Source organism: Mirounga leonina, unplaced genomic scaffold, assembly GCF_011800145.1.
Source record: "Mirounga leonina isolate KUSES-001 unplaced genomic scaffold, KU_Mleo_1.0 Mir_127, whole genome shotgun sequence".
Taxonomy (NCBI): Eukaryota; Metazoa; Chordata; class Mammalia; order Carnivora; family Phocidae; genus Mirounga; species Mirounga leonina.
In genome coordinates, this window is record NW_023270316.1 from 14868069 (window position 1) to 14884090 (window position 16022).

The 16022-nt window shown below is 45.2% G+C and overlaps 2 protein-coding genes across 3 annotated transcripts in view; one reads left to right on the forward strand and one right to left on the reverse strand.

Annotated features, from left to right (window-relative positions):
* DNAJC3 (DnaJ heat shock protein family (Hsp40) member C3) overlaps positions 1–9615 on the reverse strand; it is a 91840-nt gene extending 82225 nt beyond the window's left edge. The window contains exon 1 of the mRNA XM_035003173.1: positions 9555–9615. The gene's annotated coding sequence lies outside the window, so the exon portion shown is untranslated. The remainder of the gene's footprint in view (positions 1–9554) is intronic.
* Positions 9616–9996: 381 nt separating this feature from the next.
* Positions 9997–16022, forward strand: part of DZIP1 (DAZ interacting zinc finger protein 1) — a 49653-nt gene continuing 43627 nt past the window's right edge. For both annotated transcript variants that reach the window (XM_035003174.1, XM_035003175.1), the window contains exons 1-5: positions 9997–10246; positions 10910–11007; positions 11384–11597; positions 12354–12582; positions 12690–13247. In XM_035003174.1, the coding sequence (XP_034859065.1) occupies positions 12547–12582; positions 12690–13247 (594 nt within the window). In that variant the 5' untranslated portion in view covers positions 9997–10246; positions 10910–11007; positions 11384–11597; positions 12354–12546. The remainder of the gene's footprint in view (positions 10247–10909; positions 11008–11383; positions 11598–12353; positions 12583–12689; positions 13248–16022) is intronic.

The following is a 16022-nucleotide window of genomic DNA, read 5'->3' on the forward strand; positions in this document are numbered from 1 at the left end:
AACATACTCCCCTCCCAGGTATTGGTATTAGAGAAATGAAAACATACGTCCAAAAAAAGCCTCGGACAATAATGTTCCTAGCGGCTTTATTCATAATAGCCACAGACTGAAAATGTCTCAACAGGAGAATGGATTAAAAAAAAAACAAACTATGATAAACTCATTCATATAATGATTTTAAAAATGCAAACACAAAGGACTATGTACTGTAACAACAATGTGAAGATACTTAATAATACTGGACTGTACACTTAAAAATGATTAAAATGATACATTTTCATTGTGTATATTTTACCACAATTAAAAATAATAACACAAAAGACTATTTACTGAATAATTCCATTTATATGAAGAAATTCAAGCAGAAACAACACTTATCTAGAGTGATAGAGGTCTGAATGGAAATTATCTCTGGGTACAGGGTATTATCTGTTAAGAATATATGGGATCCTATATATTGGAAATGTTATGTATTGTGATCTGGTGATGGACCACAGATCATTACATATTTAGATGTTGCATGTATTGTGTGATTATAGACAGTGTATCCTTAGTATCTAGCTTTTTCCTATAAATATACAATATACCAAAAGAACATAGTAGAGATAAAGAGCCTAGGAAGGAAATGGAGAAATAGCAATGAGAGTTGAAAGCTAACAGAACTCAGGAAAAATGTGGAAGAAAAAAAAGAAGTCATTACAGCAATGAGGGTCAAACTGGAAGGAGAATCATGCTGAAAACCTAGAAAGACTGGGGCACCTGGGATACCTAGGTGGCTCAATCAGTTAAGCATCTGTCTTCAGCTCAGCTCATGATCCCAAGGGTCCTGGGATCAAGTCCCGCATGGGGCTCCTTGCTCGGCGGGGAGTCTGCTTCTCCCTCTCCCACTCCCCCTGCTTATGTTCCCTCTCTCGCGGTGTTTCTCTCTGTCAAATAAATAAATAAAATCTTAAAAAAAAAAAAAAAAAAACACCTAGAATAGGAATGAGAAAAGAAAGCAAAATGAAATTAAATAAAATGTTTTTAAAAATTAGAATATGAGTTGTGGCTACATGGGTATGTTCATTTTGTGATAATTCAATGAGCTATGCATTTATGATTTGTGCAGTTTTCGTAGGTATATTTTAACTCAACAAAAATGCTTATTAAAATAAGAATTGGCAGAAAAAAATATGGAGGTGAAAGACAGGCAAGCAATATCCAATTATACACACAGTTTTGAGTTCCCAACGCAGAAAATGGAAATACAGAAAGAGAACACATATATCAATAAATACATAAGACAATTCTCTAAGATTAGAAGAGGACTTGAATCTGTACCTTTTTAAAAGATTTTATTTATTAATGTATTGGGGGGTGGCAGAGGGAGAAGCAGACTCCCCACTAAGCAGAGAGCCCAAGGTGGGGCTCAATCCCAGGACTCCAGGATCATGACCTGAGCCGAAGGCAGATGCTTAACCAACTGAGCTACCCAGGTGCCCCCTTGAATCTGTACATTAAAAGAACACACTTTGTCCGAGGAAAAATAGTCTCAGAACTGTCACTCTTGAGACCTATCCAGGTAAAAGTGACGAATTCTAAGGAAAAAGAAGTAATACTATGGACAGCCAGACAGAAAGTTCAAGCCATTTATGAGAGAAGATTTGGACTGGGTCAGTCATTGCTCAGCATTCAATGCTATAAGGCATTTGAGCAAAACTTATTTAAGAATAAAGGACACAGATCAGCTGTTTTTACCATGCCGAGAACACCAGAATATTGTTCCTATGAGTCATTCTGGAAGAAATTTTTTTCTGGACTCACATATTATATTTGCCTCCAAGAAAAATAATCTCATGAAGCTTCACGTCTTATTAGATCCTCTTTCCCCTTTAATGATCCCCTTTGTCACAATCCTAAATCTCTAGTCCTTCACATTTCTAGAAATCCTAAATTTCTAGTCCTAAATGGCTAGATTCATCACTGTCAGGAATCCCATTCTGATACCTAAAATAATTATTGAAACTTCATTTTAAAAAGAAATGTGCTTACACAAATCACTTGTTTTTCCTAACTTTTTATTTTGACATAATTTAAATTATGTCACACTTAAATGTTACACAGATACGCTCCCCTTCCTCCATGCAGTGACCCCGGATTGAGGGTGACTGTGGGGACTGCAGCATCCATCTTCAGCCACAAGGAGGCAGGACACATCTAAAGTTGCAGAGAGCGGGGAGAAGCTGGGTGCCTGATAACTTCATGGAGCTGGTATACAGACCCACACTGCCTCCTTCTGGACTTCCTTTATTATTTTTTAACGTTTTTATTTAAATTCCAGTTAGTTAACATACAGTGTACTATTGGTTTCAGGTGTACAATATAGTGATTGAACACTTCCATACAACACCTTAAGCTGTTTAACATACAACACCTTTAAATGAGACAAATTTATACAGGTACCCCGACCCCACCGCCTTCTCAAAAGTTCATGATATGCCACTTCACTTTTACAAAAGACCAACATTAGTACCTGTTTACTCTAACCAAAAGAAATCGGAAGAGGATTTTCTCTTTTATGAGAAAAAAAGCAAAAATAGCATTCAGCGGGGCACCTGGGTGGCTCAGTCGTTAAGCGTCTGCTTTCGGCTCAGGTCATGATCCCAGAGTCCTGAGATCAAGCCCCGGCATCGGCATCGGGCTCCCTGCTCAGCAGGAAGCCTGCTTCTCCCTCTCCCACTCCCCTGCTTGTGTTCCCTCTCTCACTGTCTCTCTCTCTGTCAAATAAATAAATAAAATCTAAAAAAAAAAAAAAAAAAGCATTCAGCATGTGTTTTGCAGTAGTGAGCACCATCAGCTCCAAGAGTGATGTCACCAAGTCCCTTCCCCAGGAGCTACACTCAGCATCGCAGCCCCAAGCCACCAGCGCTTTGAAAGGTGTCTCTGAGCATTGGCGCTTTATCTCGGTTTATTTTGTGCATCCATTAGCAAGATGTGTCCTAAGGTATCAGAAAAGCCTAAGGAGAGGTAAATTTTGGGGTCTGGGAGTGCTCAAAACAGTTTGCATATAAATTAATGTAATTGCTTCTTCGCTTTACATCATTTCGGCTTACAGAAGATTTTACAGGAATGCCCTATTTTCAGATATTGGGGGGAACCTATATCCTATTCTAAAGAGTTACAAAGATAGTACAAAATAACCTCATGTACCCTTCCTCCAGAGGGCCTGATTTACCACTTTTGGTTTCTCAGTCTCTCTCAGATTTTAAGAGCCAATATGCGACTTGGCTATTTTGCCAGAAGAAAAGCATGTCCCAGAAAGGGGCTGCTTCTTTTGTCTGGGTCCTGTAAGGAGACCACTTGTCAAAGCCACAGCAAACATACAACTGATGGAAAACATTAACAATAGACTTTTCTATCATAAATATGATATTTGGGGGATTGTTTGATACTTCAGCATAATCTGGTGAAAGCCAACTGATATAACTTCTGGTTGCCAGCCACTCTGGTACTTCTAGACTGTGTATTGGTTCCTGTAAGTCATCTTGCCCTTTGGAATACAGACTTGACGTGTGCTTGAGAGAGAGAAGGACTGGCTTCCACAACGAACAGGGCCAAGGAACAAAACCAGCTTCTGAACCCTGCCTCCCCTTACTATTCCAGGTGAAGGTAAAATTAGAAGGCGGGAGAACAAGAAAGAAGGAAACACCAAGCAACAGCATATATCCCTAAAAGAATGGGAAAATTCCTATGAATGTATTTGGTTTTCTATCCTTTTCTTTCTTTTTTTTTATAGATTTTATTTATTTATTTTTATTTATTTATTTATTTAGGGAGAGAACTCAAGTGGGGGGAGGGAGAGGGAGGGGGAAAGAATCTCAAGCAGACTCTTCGGGGAGCCCAGAGCCCAACATGGGGCTTGGCGTCGGGCTCAAACTCAAGACCCTGAGATCATGACCAGAGCCAAAACCAAGAGTCAGACACTCAACCAACTGAGCCACCCAGGAGACCCTTCTGTCCTTTTCTAAGCAACAGTGACTGTCCTGTCTTGAGCTGGTTAGGATCCTAGTATCTGGACGAAGGAAGCTAAGACCCCAGAATCTAGACAAAGAATCTGTAAGTGAAGAGGATGTACCTCCCTGAGACAAAAATCCAAATTATTCAAAGGGATGTAAAGGTGCTATCCTTTGTTCTGTGATACCTGCATCTTCAAATCTTGACTCTTCAGTTTAGGGAGAGAGAATGTTTTGAAGAAAAGCAGCAGGATACCTTTCCTAAAATAAAGGTCATAGAGCTGGGTGATAAAGGGGAGAGTTGGTGCTGTTCATATTAGACAACTGTTTGTATTAGACATGTTAATCTTCTGCTTGGAATATCTTCCTTTTGGGGAGTTTCCCTCTCCTTTCTGTGCAGTTGTGTTGAGTGCTGGACTACTGACTGTATCTCAATCACAGTGCATCACCACCATGACCCACTCTAGGTCCATCCCATTCCCTCTCACAGGAATTGGAATTTGGAGTGGGATTCCAAAGGGCTGGAGGAAGAAGGGTCTGGAGAACTCTGGAGCTCACCTGGTTACTGTCCTTCATGAAGCCTAATTGATTTCTCCTTTGGTAATGTGAGCTATCCACTATCCTGCCAGTCACCCCACCCCTTTACCTTAACGGAATCAGTTTCTGTTATTGACAAGCAAAGAACCTTAATTAACATGGAAATTGGTGCCAGAAAATTGGCATCCTTGGGGAAATGTTGGGTGTTTGGAATGAGTTATTTGGCTAATAGGAGGCAAAAGAATCTGAAGCTCCATTAATACTCACGGGCCCAGTTCTTTCACTAAGGTTGGGGCTCTGGGAGCCTAGTAGTTGTTGCACTGACCAATTTAAATGATGAAGAATGGCAGACAACCAGGCATCATGGTTGTTTTCCACCCAACATATAACTTAAAACAGGAGAAGGAGATCAAATCTCAAAATTTCATCTTTGTGATATTCCAGTTTTTTCTGTGACTTTGAGAAACAAACAAACAAACAACAACAACAAAAACCAAAAGTGATTCCTATCTAAAGCTATAAGGCCAAGGATGTACAAACCAAACCCAGAAACTGATTTTGTGAGTTGGGTTCGCAAGTCTTTCTAAGTCTTTCATACGAAGGTTGGAGAAGTGATCAGAAGGCAGTGCATCCTGGCAAATGGAAAAGGCAACATTTAAGAGGACCTGTAAGACTGAATGCAGTACATCTCAAAGATGCACTGGTCCCCAGACCAGTGGCATTGGCATCCCCTGGGAACTTGTTAGAAATGTAAATTTTCAGGGCGCCTGGGTGGCTCACTCTGTCCAGTGTCTGCCTTTGGCTCAGGTCATAATCTCAGTGTCCTGGGATTGAGCACTGCCTTGGGCTCTCTGCTCAGCGGGGAGTCTGCTTCTCCTTCTCCCTCTGTGATCTCTCTCGCTCTTGCTCAAATAAATAAAAATAAAATCTTAAAAGAAATGCAAATTTTCCAGCTCTACCCCAGACCTACTAAATCAGCAACTCTAGGGGTAGGTACAGTTCTGGGGTTTGGCATGTCCTCCAGAGGATGCTGATGAAAGTTTGAGAGGAACTGACATAAAGGAACTGAAGACCTCGAACCATCCTGAAATAACTCCTCACCCTGCTTTCTTTGGCCGAGGACACTTTGCCACCTTTGCATGTGAGAACTAATAATTTCCCTCAGAAGCCAAGTCACACTGTTGCTAGGGCAACCAGCTACATTTCTCATGGCCTTGGTAGGGGGAGGGGAGGCAATCCCGAATATTGGTACATCAGAGTTAGAAGCCTAGAAGAAGTTGTAGAAATTCGCTAACTTACAGCCCCCCAAATTGGGAGAATGTGGGAATAGACTTTGAGGTTGCTAGATCAGGAGCAGGGTCCCTATAGTCTATCCGGCAGAATGTGTAGATACGGGCACCTCCCAGAGATTGTGTATTCAGAGTATAACAAGTTGGGGAAAGACTGTCCAACGTAAATGTGCACTGAATCTCGTCCCACAACAAGTTATATCCCAAAAGTCAGAAATCCCTTACCAAGTATAAAGGAAGGAATTCAGACACTCGAGGAAGAGGGAATAAGGAATTGGATAGATGATGCTCACAGAGTCCAGGCACATCTTGACCACACCTTTGATATAAACTTTCATTTTAGTAACGAAAAGTATAGGTTAAGGGGTATCAGTATGGCTTTACGGCAGGAAGGTGAAGCTGCTCTGGATAGTTTAAGCAGTAAGATAATTGCACCCAACTAGACGCTTGCAAAATCACTGAAAGAGACGGGGGCAGTGTGTGGGGCGGGGGCAGCACCAGAGCTGTGAAGTTCTGGAGTTTGATCCTCTGATAAGAAGAAAAGCCACCACTGTCTCAACCGCCCCTTGACAGTGCTGAAAGTTGTGATTAGACACGCTTAGGTCAGCGGCTGCCGTTACCTACTGACGCTCGGATCTGCATGGCCTTGTCTGCCAGCAAAAACAGTAGCAGGAAAATAGCTTCTGTCTCACGTCTCTCTTTGATGTCATTCAAGAGTATGTCTAGGGCGCCTGGGTGGCTCAGTTGGTTAAGCGACTGCCTTCGGCTCAGGTCATGATCCTGGAGTCCCGGGATCGAGTCCCGCATCGGGCTCCCTGCTCGGCAGGGAGTCTGCTTCTCCCTCTGACCCTCCTCCCTCTCATGCTCTCTGTCTCTCATTCTCTCTGTCTCAAATAAATTAAAAAAAAAAAAAATCTTTAAAAAAAAGAGTATGTCTAATCACGATGGACTCTGAAAAACAAACTGAGGGTTCTAGAGGGGAGGGGGGTGGGAGGATGCGTTAGCCTGGTGGTGGGTATTGAGGAGGGCACATTCTGCATGGAGCACTGGGTGTTATGCACAAACAATGAATCATGGAACACTTCATCTAGAACTAATGATGTAATGTATGGGGATTAACATAAGAATTTAAAAAAAAAAAAAGAGTATGTCTAATCAGCAGAAACCAATTTGCTTCCAGAATATGAGCTGGAAAGGAGTTGGGGAAGCATGGTTTTTCACTTCCCAGCCTCAGCAGAGCAGGAAGATACATTCAAGGAAGGGGCATGAAGGGAAAGTGAACTCATTCTGTACCCATCTCCCATGAGAAGCGACAGCTCTGTACAAAAAGCCTTCTCTAGACTCGGAATGCTGGGTGCGAGAGCCGTCACTGGGATGGACTCCCAGATCTCAGGGGCAGGGGCAGGGGGAGCTCAAGATGCATGTGCCCACGTAGAAGCTGCTAACCACCAGAGGTAAACGGAGCTTGGTTATTCTAGCAGACAGCACCGTGGCCAGGGTAATCAGGTTCCAGTAAAAATAGCCCGACTCTCGTGAGTATCCGGTTGTGATAAATGAATCAGGCTCCAAAGTGCAGCATGTCCGGAAACCATAAGTCCTTATTTGACTTTTTAAAAAATATTTTATTTATTTATTTAACAGAGAGACACAGTGAGAGAGGGAACACAAGCAGGGGGAGTGGGAGAGGGAGAAGCAGGCTTCCCGCTGAGCGGGGCTCGATGCGGGGCTTGATCCCAGGACCCTGGAATCATGACCTGAGCCGAAGGCAGATGCATAACGACTGAGCCATGCAGGCGCCCCCGTCCTTATTTGATTTCCACCCCACCACAAAGGCCAGGACTGAGCCACCTTCCTCGACAGTTAGGTTTGGGTTTTGTTTTTGTTTTTAACCTATCTTCCAGATCCGTGTTAGTTCAAGGCAATAATACATTTGTGGTTCAATTGAATTGTAAGTTGAAATTGCTACCAGGCCATTTGACTGCTCAGGCCACCAGGAGCCACCAAAGGGAGGAATGGGTTGCTGTGGTGGGTTCAGAATATGGGCTCGAAATCCCTGATGCTTTCTCCCTTCAAAAGGCAAACCTAAGGGCTATCCCCCTTGGGTGTGAGTCAAAGTGACTCGATTCTAACCAGCAAATTTCCCTCTAAGCCCTACTTGTACTGCATCTCACAAATGTTGATAAGTTCTTTTTTTATTTAGTTCCAAATTAAATTTTTCTCTTGAGATTTCTTCTTTGAGCCATGTATTATATAGAAGTGTGTTGTTTAATCTCCAAATATCTTGAAATTTTCCAGCTATCTTTCTCCTATTGATTTCTAGTTTAATTCTGTTATCTGAGAACATATTTTGTATGATTTCTATTTTTTTACATTTGTTAAGGTGTGTTTGATGGCCCAGAATGTGGCCTATCTTCCTGAATGTTCCATGTGAGTTTGAGAAGAACATGTATTCTTCTGTTGTTGGATGGAGCAGAGTTAACCATTGAACAACACGGGTTTGAACAGCGGGTCCATTTATACACTGATTTTTTTTTTTTTTAACAAATACAGGGCAGTACTATAAATGTATTTTCTCTTATGATTTTCTTTTTTTTAATTTTTTAAAAATTTTTAAAAAATATTTTATTTATTTGACAGAGAGAGAGCATAAGCAGGGGGAGGCAGAGGGAGAGGGAGAAGCAGGCTCTCCGCTGAGCAGGAAGCCCGATGCGGGGCTCCATCCCAGGACCCTGGGATCATGACCTGAGCTGAAGGCAGACGCTTAACCAACTGAGCCACCCAGGCGCCCCTAAATAGTTGCGTAAAATTGAATTATTTAATTATCATAGCCACTTCCTGCTGGGCTGTGCTAATTGGTATAAGAGATTTGAAAGGATCGAGAATGTATGATTGCTGCTGTGCTAAGCCAAAGTCAACCAGTTCATTTCTTCCAACTCTGCATATATGGGGTAATGTACCGACAGTAGGGAATCAGGGATACAAGTAACTCAAATGGTATATCATCAAATAATGTTAAACATCATCCTACACACACACACACACACACACACACACACTCACACATACCACAAAGGGCTACAGAGTATAGACTTTGCAAAGCAATGGCCTTTCTACTTCATAATGCCTGAAAATTCTACCGAGAGATCTTTACCCATTCTACTTTAGAGGATTCTTACAGGATCTTGGATTCACTTTCAAATTGAAGCATTTTAAAATTCAACAAATTAAAAAATCTTAGCAAGGCTGTCCTAGGCCTAATGATTTCAAGTAAAAACTAAAGAAAGGAATTCACATAAATCCTTATTAAGCCATTACTATGTTTGAAGCCCTGTGCTAAATAAAGTATGGTACAAAGTTGATTTGGTCAGGGAGAAGCACAAGGAAAAGCATTTTAGGTTAACATCTTACCATCCAGCAAAGATTCTGTAGTTAACTCCTTTCTAAGTGAAGAACAGACACTAACATTTTGCACTCAATGCACTCAAATTCCTCAATCTAGGTCAATCTCATGGTTGTTAAAATGATATATGCATACTTTCTGGATTACTCCTTATATTAAAATACTGAATTTTGCCCAATTGTCAGACCAAGTGTTCCAGTTTTAGGTTAAAAATATAGTCACACTACTCTTGTCCCACGGCATCTCCTCTCCCCCCGCCACTGTCAAACTTTCTACCAACAAAGAACCGTGCTTTGCGTCCTAAAGTGGACATAACCGAAAGACGCGGAAACCTACGTGGGTTTAATCCTTGCGTGCTTGCATGCAGAGTCCCTAATCCCGTTTTCCACGTCACTCAAACGCAGAGCTGCATCAGAAAGCCTCTTCAAGGTTCCTTGCATCTGCAGACTTCTGCGATTAGAATGCATCTCTTCTTGGGAGAAAATTCACATAAAGCACCCATAGTAAATTAGGTAGCTGAGGGCCAGACCAACCGCAGGGTTGAACTGAATCTGGTTTCTCTTTGAAAAGCCTTCCCGGGGAGAACATCCCACGCCAGCAACAGAGCGCGCCCCGGCACCACGTGTCTGCACCGACAGCCGGATTGGCGGAGCGCATTTTAGCGCTGCGGTCTAGACGCGCACAGTCCCGCCCAGCTGCCAGAGGAGCTGGGACGCAGAGAGGAGAGGCCGGAGGGAGGTCGCAGAGGGGAGGGGGGCGGGAGGGGGGTGGGGGATTCCCGAGGAGCCCGCGGACCCGGAGTCTGGGAGGGCCCGAACGGCGCCAGGCCCGCCGCGCCACAACTTGCCCAAACCAGACAAGCTTCATCCTGCGCCCTGGAAGAAGGAGCCGGCCCGCCGCTTCCCGCTCGGCTGCTCCTCGGCCTCGGTGGGCCCCGCCTGCGCCAGCAGCGCTTCTGGGGTCTGGGTCCCCAGCGTCGCCCCCGTCCTCTGCAGCGCCCGGCGCCCGCCAAGGAGCGCGCAGCTGGGGTGAGCCGAGGAGTCCTTGGGAGCCCGCGGCAGACTCGGCATCTCGGTGCCGGCGTAGCCAGGGCCTCCTCCCGCTTCCCCCGATCGCGAGCCGAGGCACTGCAGACCCCGCTGGCGTGGCTGCGGTAGCCCCCCACTCCCCCTTTTCCCTTCTAACGGACAGTGGGGGGGCCTCACTGGAGCCCGTGTAATCCGGCCTTTGTCTTTGCGGGTTCGGGGGCCCACCCGGCAGTGCGCCCGGGACTGGAGGCGCCGCGCCGGGCTGCAGCCCAGCCCCAGGATGGGGGGCGGAGGGAACGGGAAAGCGTGCCCCCTTCTTTCCTGTTCCGGCCATCTTGGGGCCGAGATTCAGCCAAGGGGCAAGGATGGCCCGCAGCGCGGCTCTCTGCGCCCAGAGTGGCGGCAGCGAACGTAGATGGGCGCTTCAGCCCCGCGCACCTCCTCCGACCGCAGTGCGGGCGCGCGGAGAGCCACCCCCCGCGTTCAGCTCCAAGGGCCTGGGCCCAGAGCATGGGTGAATCCCCCTCACACGCCGGAGACACAGAGAACAGGAGAGATACGGGCTGACATTTACTTAACTAAACGCCGAATTCATTCAATCATTCTTTATCCACGTGTCCATTTGGCAAATTCTCAACCCTCTCTGGGCCTGACCTTTGCCAGGTGCTGAGGACATAACGGTGAGCAAGAGAAATCACGGCCCTTGTTCCCGCTGATCCTGCAGCCCAGTGGATGGAGCCCACAGTCCACAGACCTGCCAGGTCGGTATCCTGACGTCCTTTAAACAGGCTGGGAAACTGAGGCCTGGGGCTGACATAACTGGTTCTAGGTCAAGCAGCAAGTAAATGGAAGAATCAAACTTTGAACCTAGGTCTGTAAGTCTTTTATGCCAGGTGCAGTGAACCGTTAATGGTTTTTTTCTTTTTATTTTCCCCAAAGGCCCATTAAAAGTTATTTGGATGTACAGTTTATATGAAGTCATATGATGTGCGTTCTCTATTTCCTGGATGCTTTTGTATGGGTTGCTTTCTAGTTCACAGTATCTGGAAAGTGCTAAAAATATTTGACATTACAACTTTGCTTTAAGTTACTCTGAACTGTATTTTCCTTTCTTCTATTCACATATCTGGCTGTTAGGAAAGAAAAAAAATTTCCTGATGGTTGTTCCAAGCAGGGACTCCCCCGTGGATTGAGGAATGTGTGGCTTTTCCTCAGCTCATTGATCTCTGTGGTAGCCACAGGCAGCACCCAAAGGACCCCAAGAATGAGAGGCCTGTGGTCTGCAAGTTGCTGCTAGAGATATTTTAGCCTCTCCAGATAACAGAATGCAACTGCCACACAAGTTCCTAAGGTAAACACCAGGGCCCTCTAAAACTTGATGGTACAAAGCTGATGGGTAAAGTTCCCCTCCATATAATTTTTTTTTTTAACCTTCACATTTTGAGAATGTATTCTTTTGGAAAGACAAGTCAAGTATTACTGTCTGGGGAAATTCTTTGATTTGTACTTCTATCAGTATCTTATATTTAGGTAGGCAACTCACAGAGGAAGAAAGACTCCATTTAAAAAAAAGGGTCTTGGGTGTAAGAAATTGAGAAAACCTGCCACCAAATATAATGAGCCTTGCCACTAATTTCATTTTTTAAACAATTTCATTGAGGTATAATAGACAAATGCACCCTTCATTTTCAATGTACAATTGGATAATTTTTGATAAATGTATATACCAGGTAATCAACAAACAGCACAATCAAAATGCAGAACATTCCTGTTATACCGCAAAAGTGTCTTTCTGCCCCTTTGCTGCCAATTCCCCTCCATCCCATTTAATTTTACAGTTTTGTTGCTGAACGTTTTTTAAGTTGTGTGTATAAGATGAGGATGAATAGGCATTTCTAATCGCAAAACCTAAGGCGAGGACAGGAGTGAATAACCGGAGGCTGGCAGCTGGGACCGAAAGTGCCGGGGGGATGTGGCTCTCTACGCCTTAGGGACATGGAGTGTCAGCCCCAGAGCCAGGGAGGGTAGTGGCCCAGAGAACCAGCGCCCAGGAGATGCCCTCTCCGGGTGGACGCGCCCGCCCACGAGGTCTTCTCTGGTCCCGCAGGGCCCTGGGCGCACGCTGACCGCTCCCGGGCAGGCGCGCCCTTCGCTCCAGGTCCAGGCGGGGGCGCTGCCATAGCAACGGCCTGGACGCCCCGACCTTAGGCCGCCGCCGCCGGAGACCCTGCCATCGCCCGCTCCCGAGGGGTGGGGCGGCGGCGGCCCGGGCAGGGTAGACGGGACTGCCCGCTCCTCGGATGCCAGCGGAGGCGGCGGATTTGCTTCCAAGCATGGTAAGAGCGGGGAGATCGGGCTGCCTGGGGATGCGGGGCTGGCGGCGGCCGCGACTCCCCGGGACTCCCAGCTCCCCCACCATCGCCACGCTGTCTCCTTCCCGCAGCCCTTCCAGAAGCACGTCTACTACCCGCTCGCCAGCAGCCTGGAGGGTCCCGACGGCCCCGCAGCTGCCTCGGCCGCGCGATCCGCGATGGCCAGTGCCCCCCACAGCGCGGCGTCGGGCCCCCTGCCCTTCTTCCAGTTCCGGCCGCGGCTGGAGAGCGTGGACTGGCGGCGGCTGAGCGCCATCGACGTGGACAAGGTGGCGGGGGCCGTGGACGTGCTGACGCTGCAGGAGAACATCATGAACATCACCTTCTGCAAGCTGGAGGACGAGAAGTGCCCGCACTGCCAGTCGGGGGTGGACCCGGTGCTGCTGAAGCTCATCCGCCTGGCGCAGCTCACCATCGAGTACCTGCTGCACTCCCAGGAGTTCCTCACGTCGCAGCTGCACAACCTGGAGGAGCGCCTCCGCCTGAGTATGGCCGAGGGTGAGCAGAACAAGAAGCTCCTCGCCAAGCAGGCTGGGGAGATTAAGTTACTCAGGGAAGAGTGTAAACGCAGGAAAAAGATGATCTCGACCCAGCAGCTGATGATCGAGGCCAAAGCCAGCTATTACCAGGTGGGACCCTGCGTTGTGATTCTAATTCATAATCCAGTAAAACTTTTGGTCCCCACCAGCCAGGATATCCAGAATCCTTTCCTAGATCACTGCTCCGCCCCCCCCCCCCGCCTTTTTTCCCAATAGTTAAGCAAAAATGGTCATTGTAACCAACAGGTGACATGGTTCATCACCTTCCATAGAGGACCACAGGATTAATAATTAATAATTAAACAGTGTCCGCAGTGCTTCACTGAAGCCATCTAAATGCTGGTTGTTCAAGAAACCACGTCCTTCTCCGCGTGATGTAATGAAAAATAAACCATGTACAAACTGTTGAGGTCTGCCCCAGATGATGTGGTATGATTAAATTTGTGGGGGTTTTATTTCAAAATATTTTCAGACTTACAGAAAGGTTGTAAGAATAGTGCAAAGAACTTCATAAACCCCTCACCCAGATTCTCCAGTTATTAAATTTGCCACATTTCATTTATTTCCTCAGTCTCTATATACGTACTATTATTTTTGAACCATTTGACAGTAAGTTTCAGACTCCTGAATATTTCAGTGTGTACATTTCCTAAGAACAAGAACACTGCCTAAGATAACAATATTAGTGATATAGGACAACAGTGTGTTTTAATTGAACAGGTAGTATTTAAAATATATTTTATTACTAAAACAACAGTATTTAAAAAAATTAAAACCTCTTGCTTTTCTGCTTTTAATCTCTATTATGGGTTAGACATTGAGCTCAAGATAAATATTGTAATTTTTGAGTATAACAAATCAATGTACTTATTTTTTTAATGATTAGAGTATCAACAATGTTTGATAAAGATATTAAAGTAAGCAACAGGCTGACAAGATTGATTTCATTCCCTTATATTATAGTCACTTTAGCTAAATATGAGTAAAAAGGCCTAAGTGAATGGGACGCCTGGCTGGTTCAGTTGGTAGAGCATGCGACTCTTGATCTTGGGGTCGTGAGTTCCAGCCCCATGGTGGGAGTAGAGTTTATTTAAAAAAAAAAAAAAAAAGCCTCAGTGGACTTAGGGACTGGTGATTGCAGAGGACTGGCCATAGACACTAATGGTGTGGTTCATAGTGCTTAGGACTAACCCAACAGGAGTCTTGGGAGAAGTGTACTTAAGATAGGTGAACAGTTAGGAGAGAATACTATTAGAAAGCCTTAGTGCTTAGCCTTGCTTACACAACCCTGAGGTATAATCCTCAAATAACACCTGATGTTGCTAATTGCCTATTTGTTTCATAAATGCCATTTAGAAACTACATATTTATAAATAGTGCTGATATGGCCTTTTATAAATATATTTATTATACATTGAATAGAATGGATTCTATTTAGACATTAAAAATAGTTTAGCTTGGGCACTTGAGTGGCTCGGTTGAGCACCCTACTCTTTGTTTTGGCTCGGGTCGTGATCTCGGGGATCATGAGATTGAGCCCTGCATCAGGCTCTGCACTCAGCGGGGAGTCTGCTTGAGATTCTCTTTCCCTCTGTTCCTACCTGGTGCGTGCCTGAGCATGTGCACACTCTCTCTCACTCTCTTTCTCTCTCAAATAAATAAATGAATCTTAAAAAAAATATTTTAGCTTTGGTAGTAATCAGTGAAATGTTAAAACCTATAACATAGAGAAATTTTAGACTTACGAACATTTTTTTCATTCTTTTAGTTACCATAGAAATAGCAGTCAGTAAAGATTTTTTTTTTTAAGATTTTATTTATTTATTTGAGAGAGAGAATGAGAGAAAGAGCAGGAGAGGGAGGAGGGTCAGAGGGAGAAGCAGACTCCCTGCCGAGCAGGGAGCCCGATGCGGGACTTGATCCCGGGACTCCAGGATCATGACCTGAGCCGAAGGCAGTCGCTTAACCAACTGAGCCACCCAGGCGCCCAGTCAGCAAAGATTTTAAAGTGTGAATGATATACATGAATAAAGGTAACGGCTCATTTTTATCAAGTGAGTGACACCTGCCAACTCGGTCACTCAGCGGACTCTCTGAATGAAAATGTCAGGTGTATGGCGTGCCCAGGTGTGACCATGAAAAGATAGAGATGGGGCACCTGGGTGGCTCAGTTGGTTAAGCAACTGCCTTCGGCTCAGGTCCTGATCCTGGAGTCCTGGGATCGAGTCCCGCATCGGGCTCCCTGTTCGGCAGGGAGTCTGCTTCTCCCTCTGACCCTCCTCCCTCTCATGCTCTCTGTCTCTCATTCTCTCTGTCTCAAATAAATAAATAAAATCTTTAAAAAAAAAAAAAAAGATAGAGGTGATCAGACCACTTTTTCCTACTCAGTGTAGTATAAATACACTCTGCTGTTTTTGGTGGCTTACCATTATCTCTTGATGCAGTCTTTAAGCAGTTGAGTGCTTTAGGGTGACAGTTCCAGATTTAGACTGCGTGGTTTGAATCCTAACTATTCCACCATGCAAGTCATGTAACACCTAGACCTCCTTTTCCTCATCTGGAAAATGAGAACATTAGCAGTAGGTACCATAGCAGTAGGGCTATTCTGAGAATTCCATGAGATAATGCATGTGTGGCATAAGGAAGTCTCCGTAAACGTCTCATCTGTGAGCCAAGCTCACTTCTCTTGGTGGTGAGCTGTGCCTACCCGTGATCTCTGCGAGTCCTCGCACCTTTCCTAGGAGCTGAATAGCAAGCAGTTGCAGTGAGAATCAGTGATTCAGGGAGGGGACGTCAAGACTGCCGCTAAGAAAAGTTGGCACATAAACTACCTGGGGTTCCATGGGGTTACAATTATTTCAACTT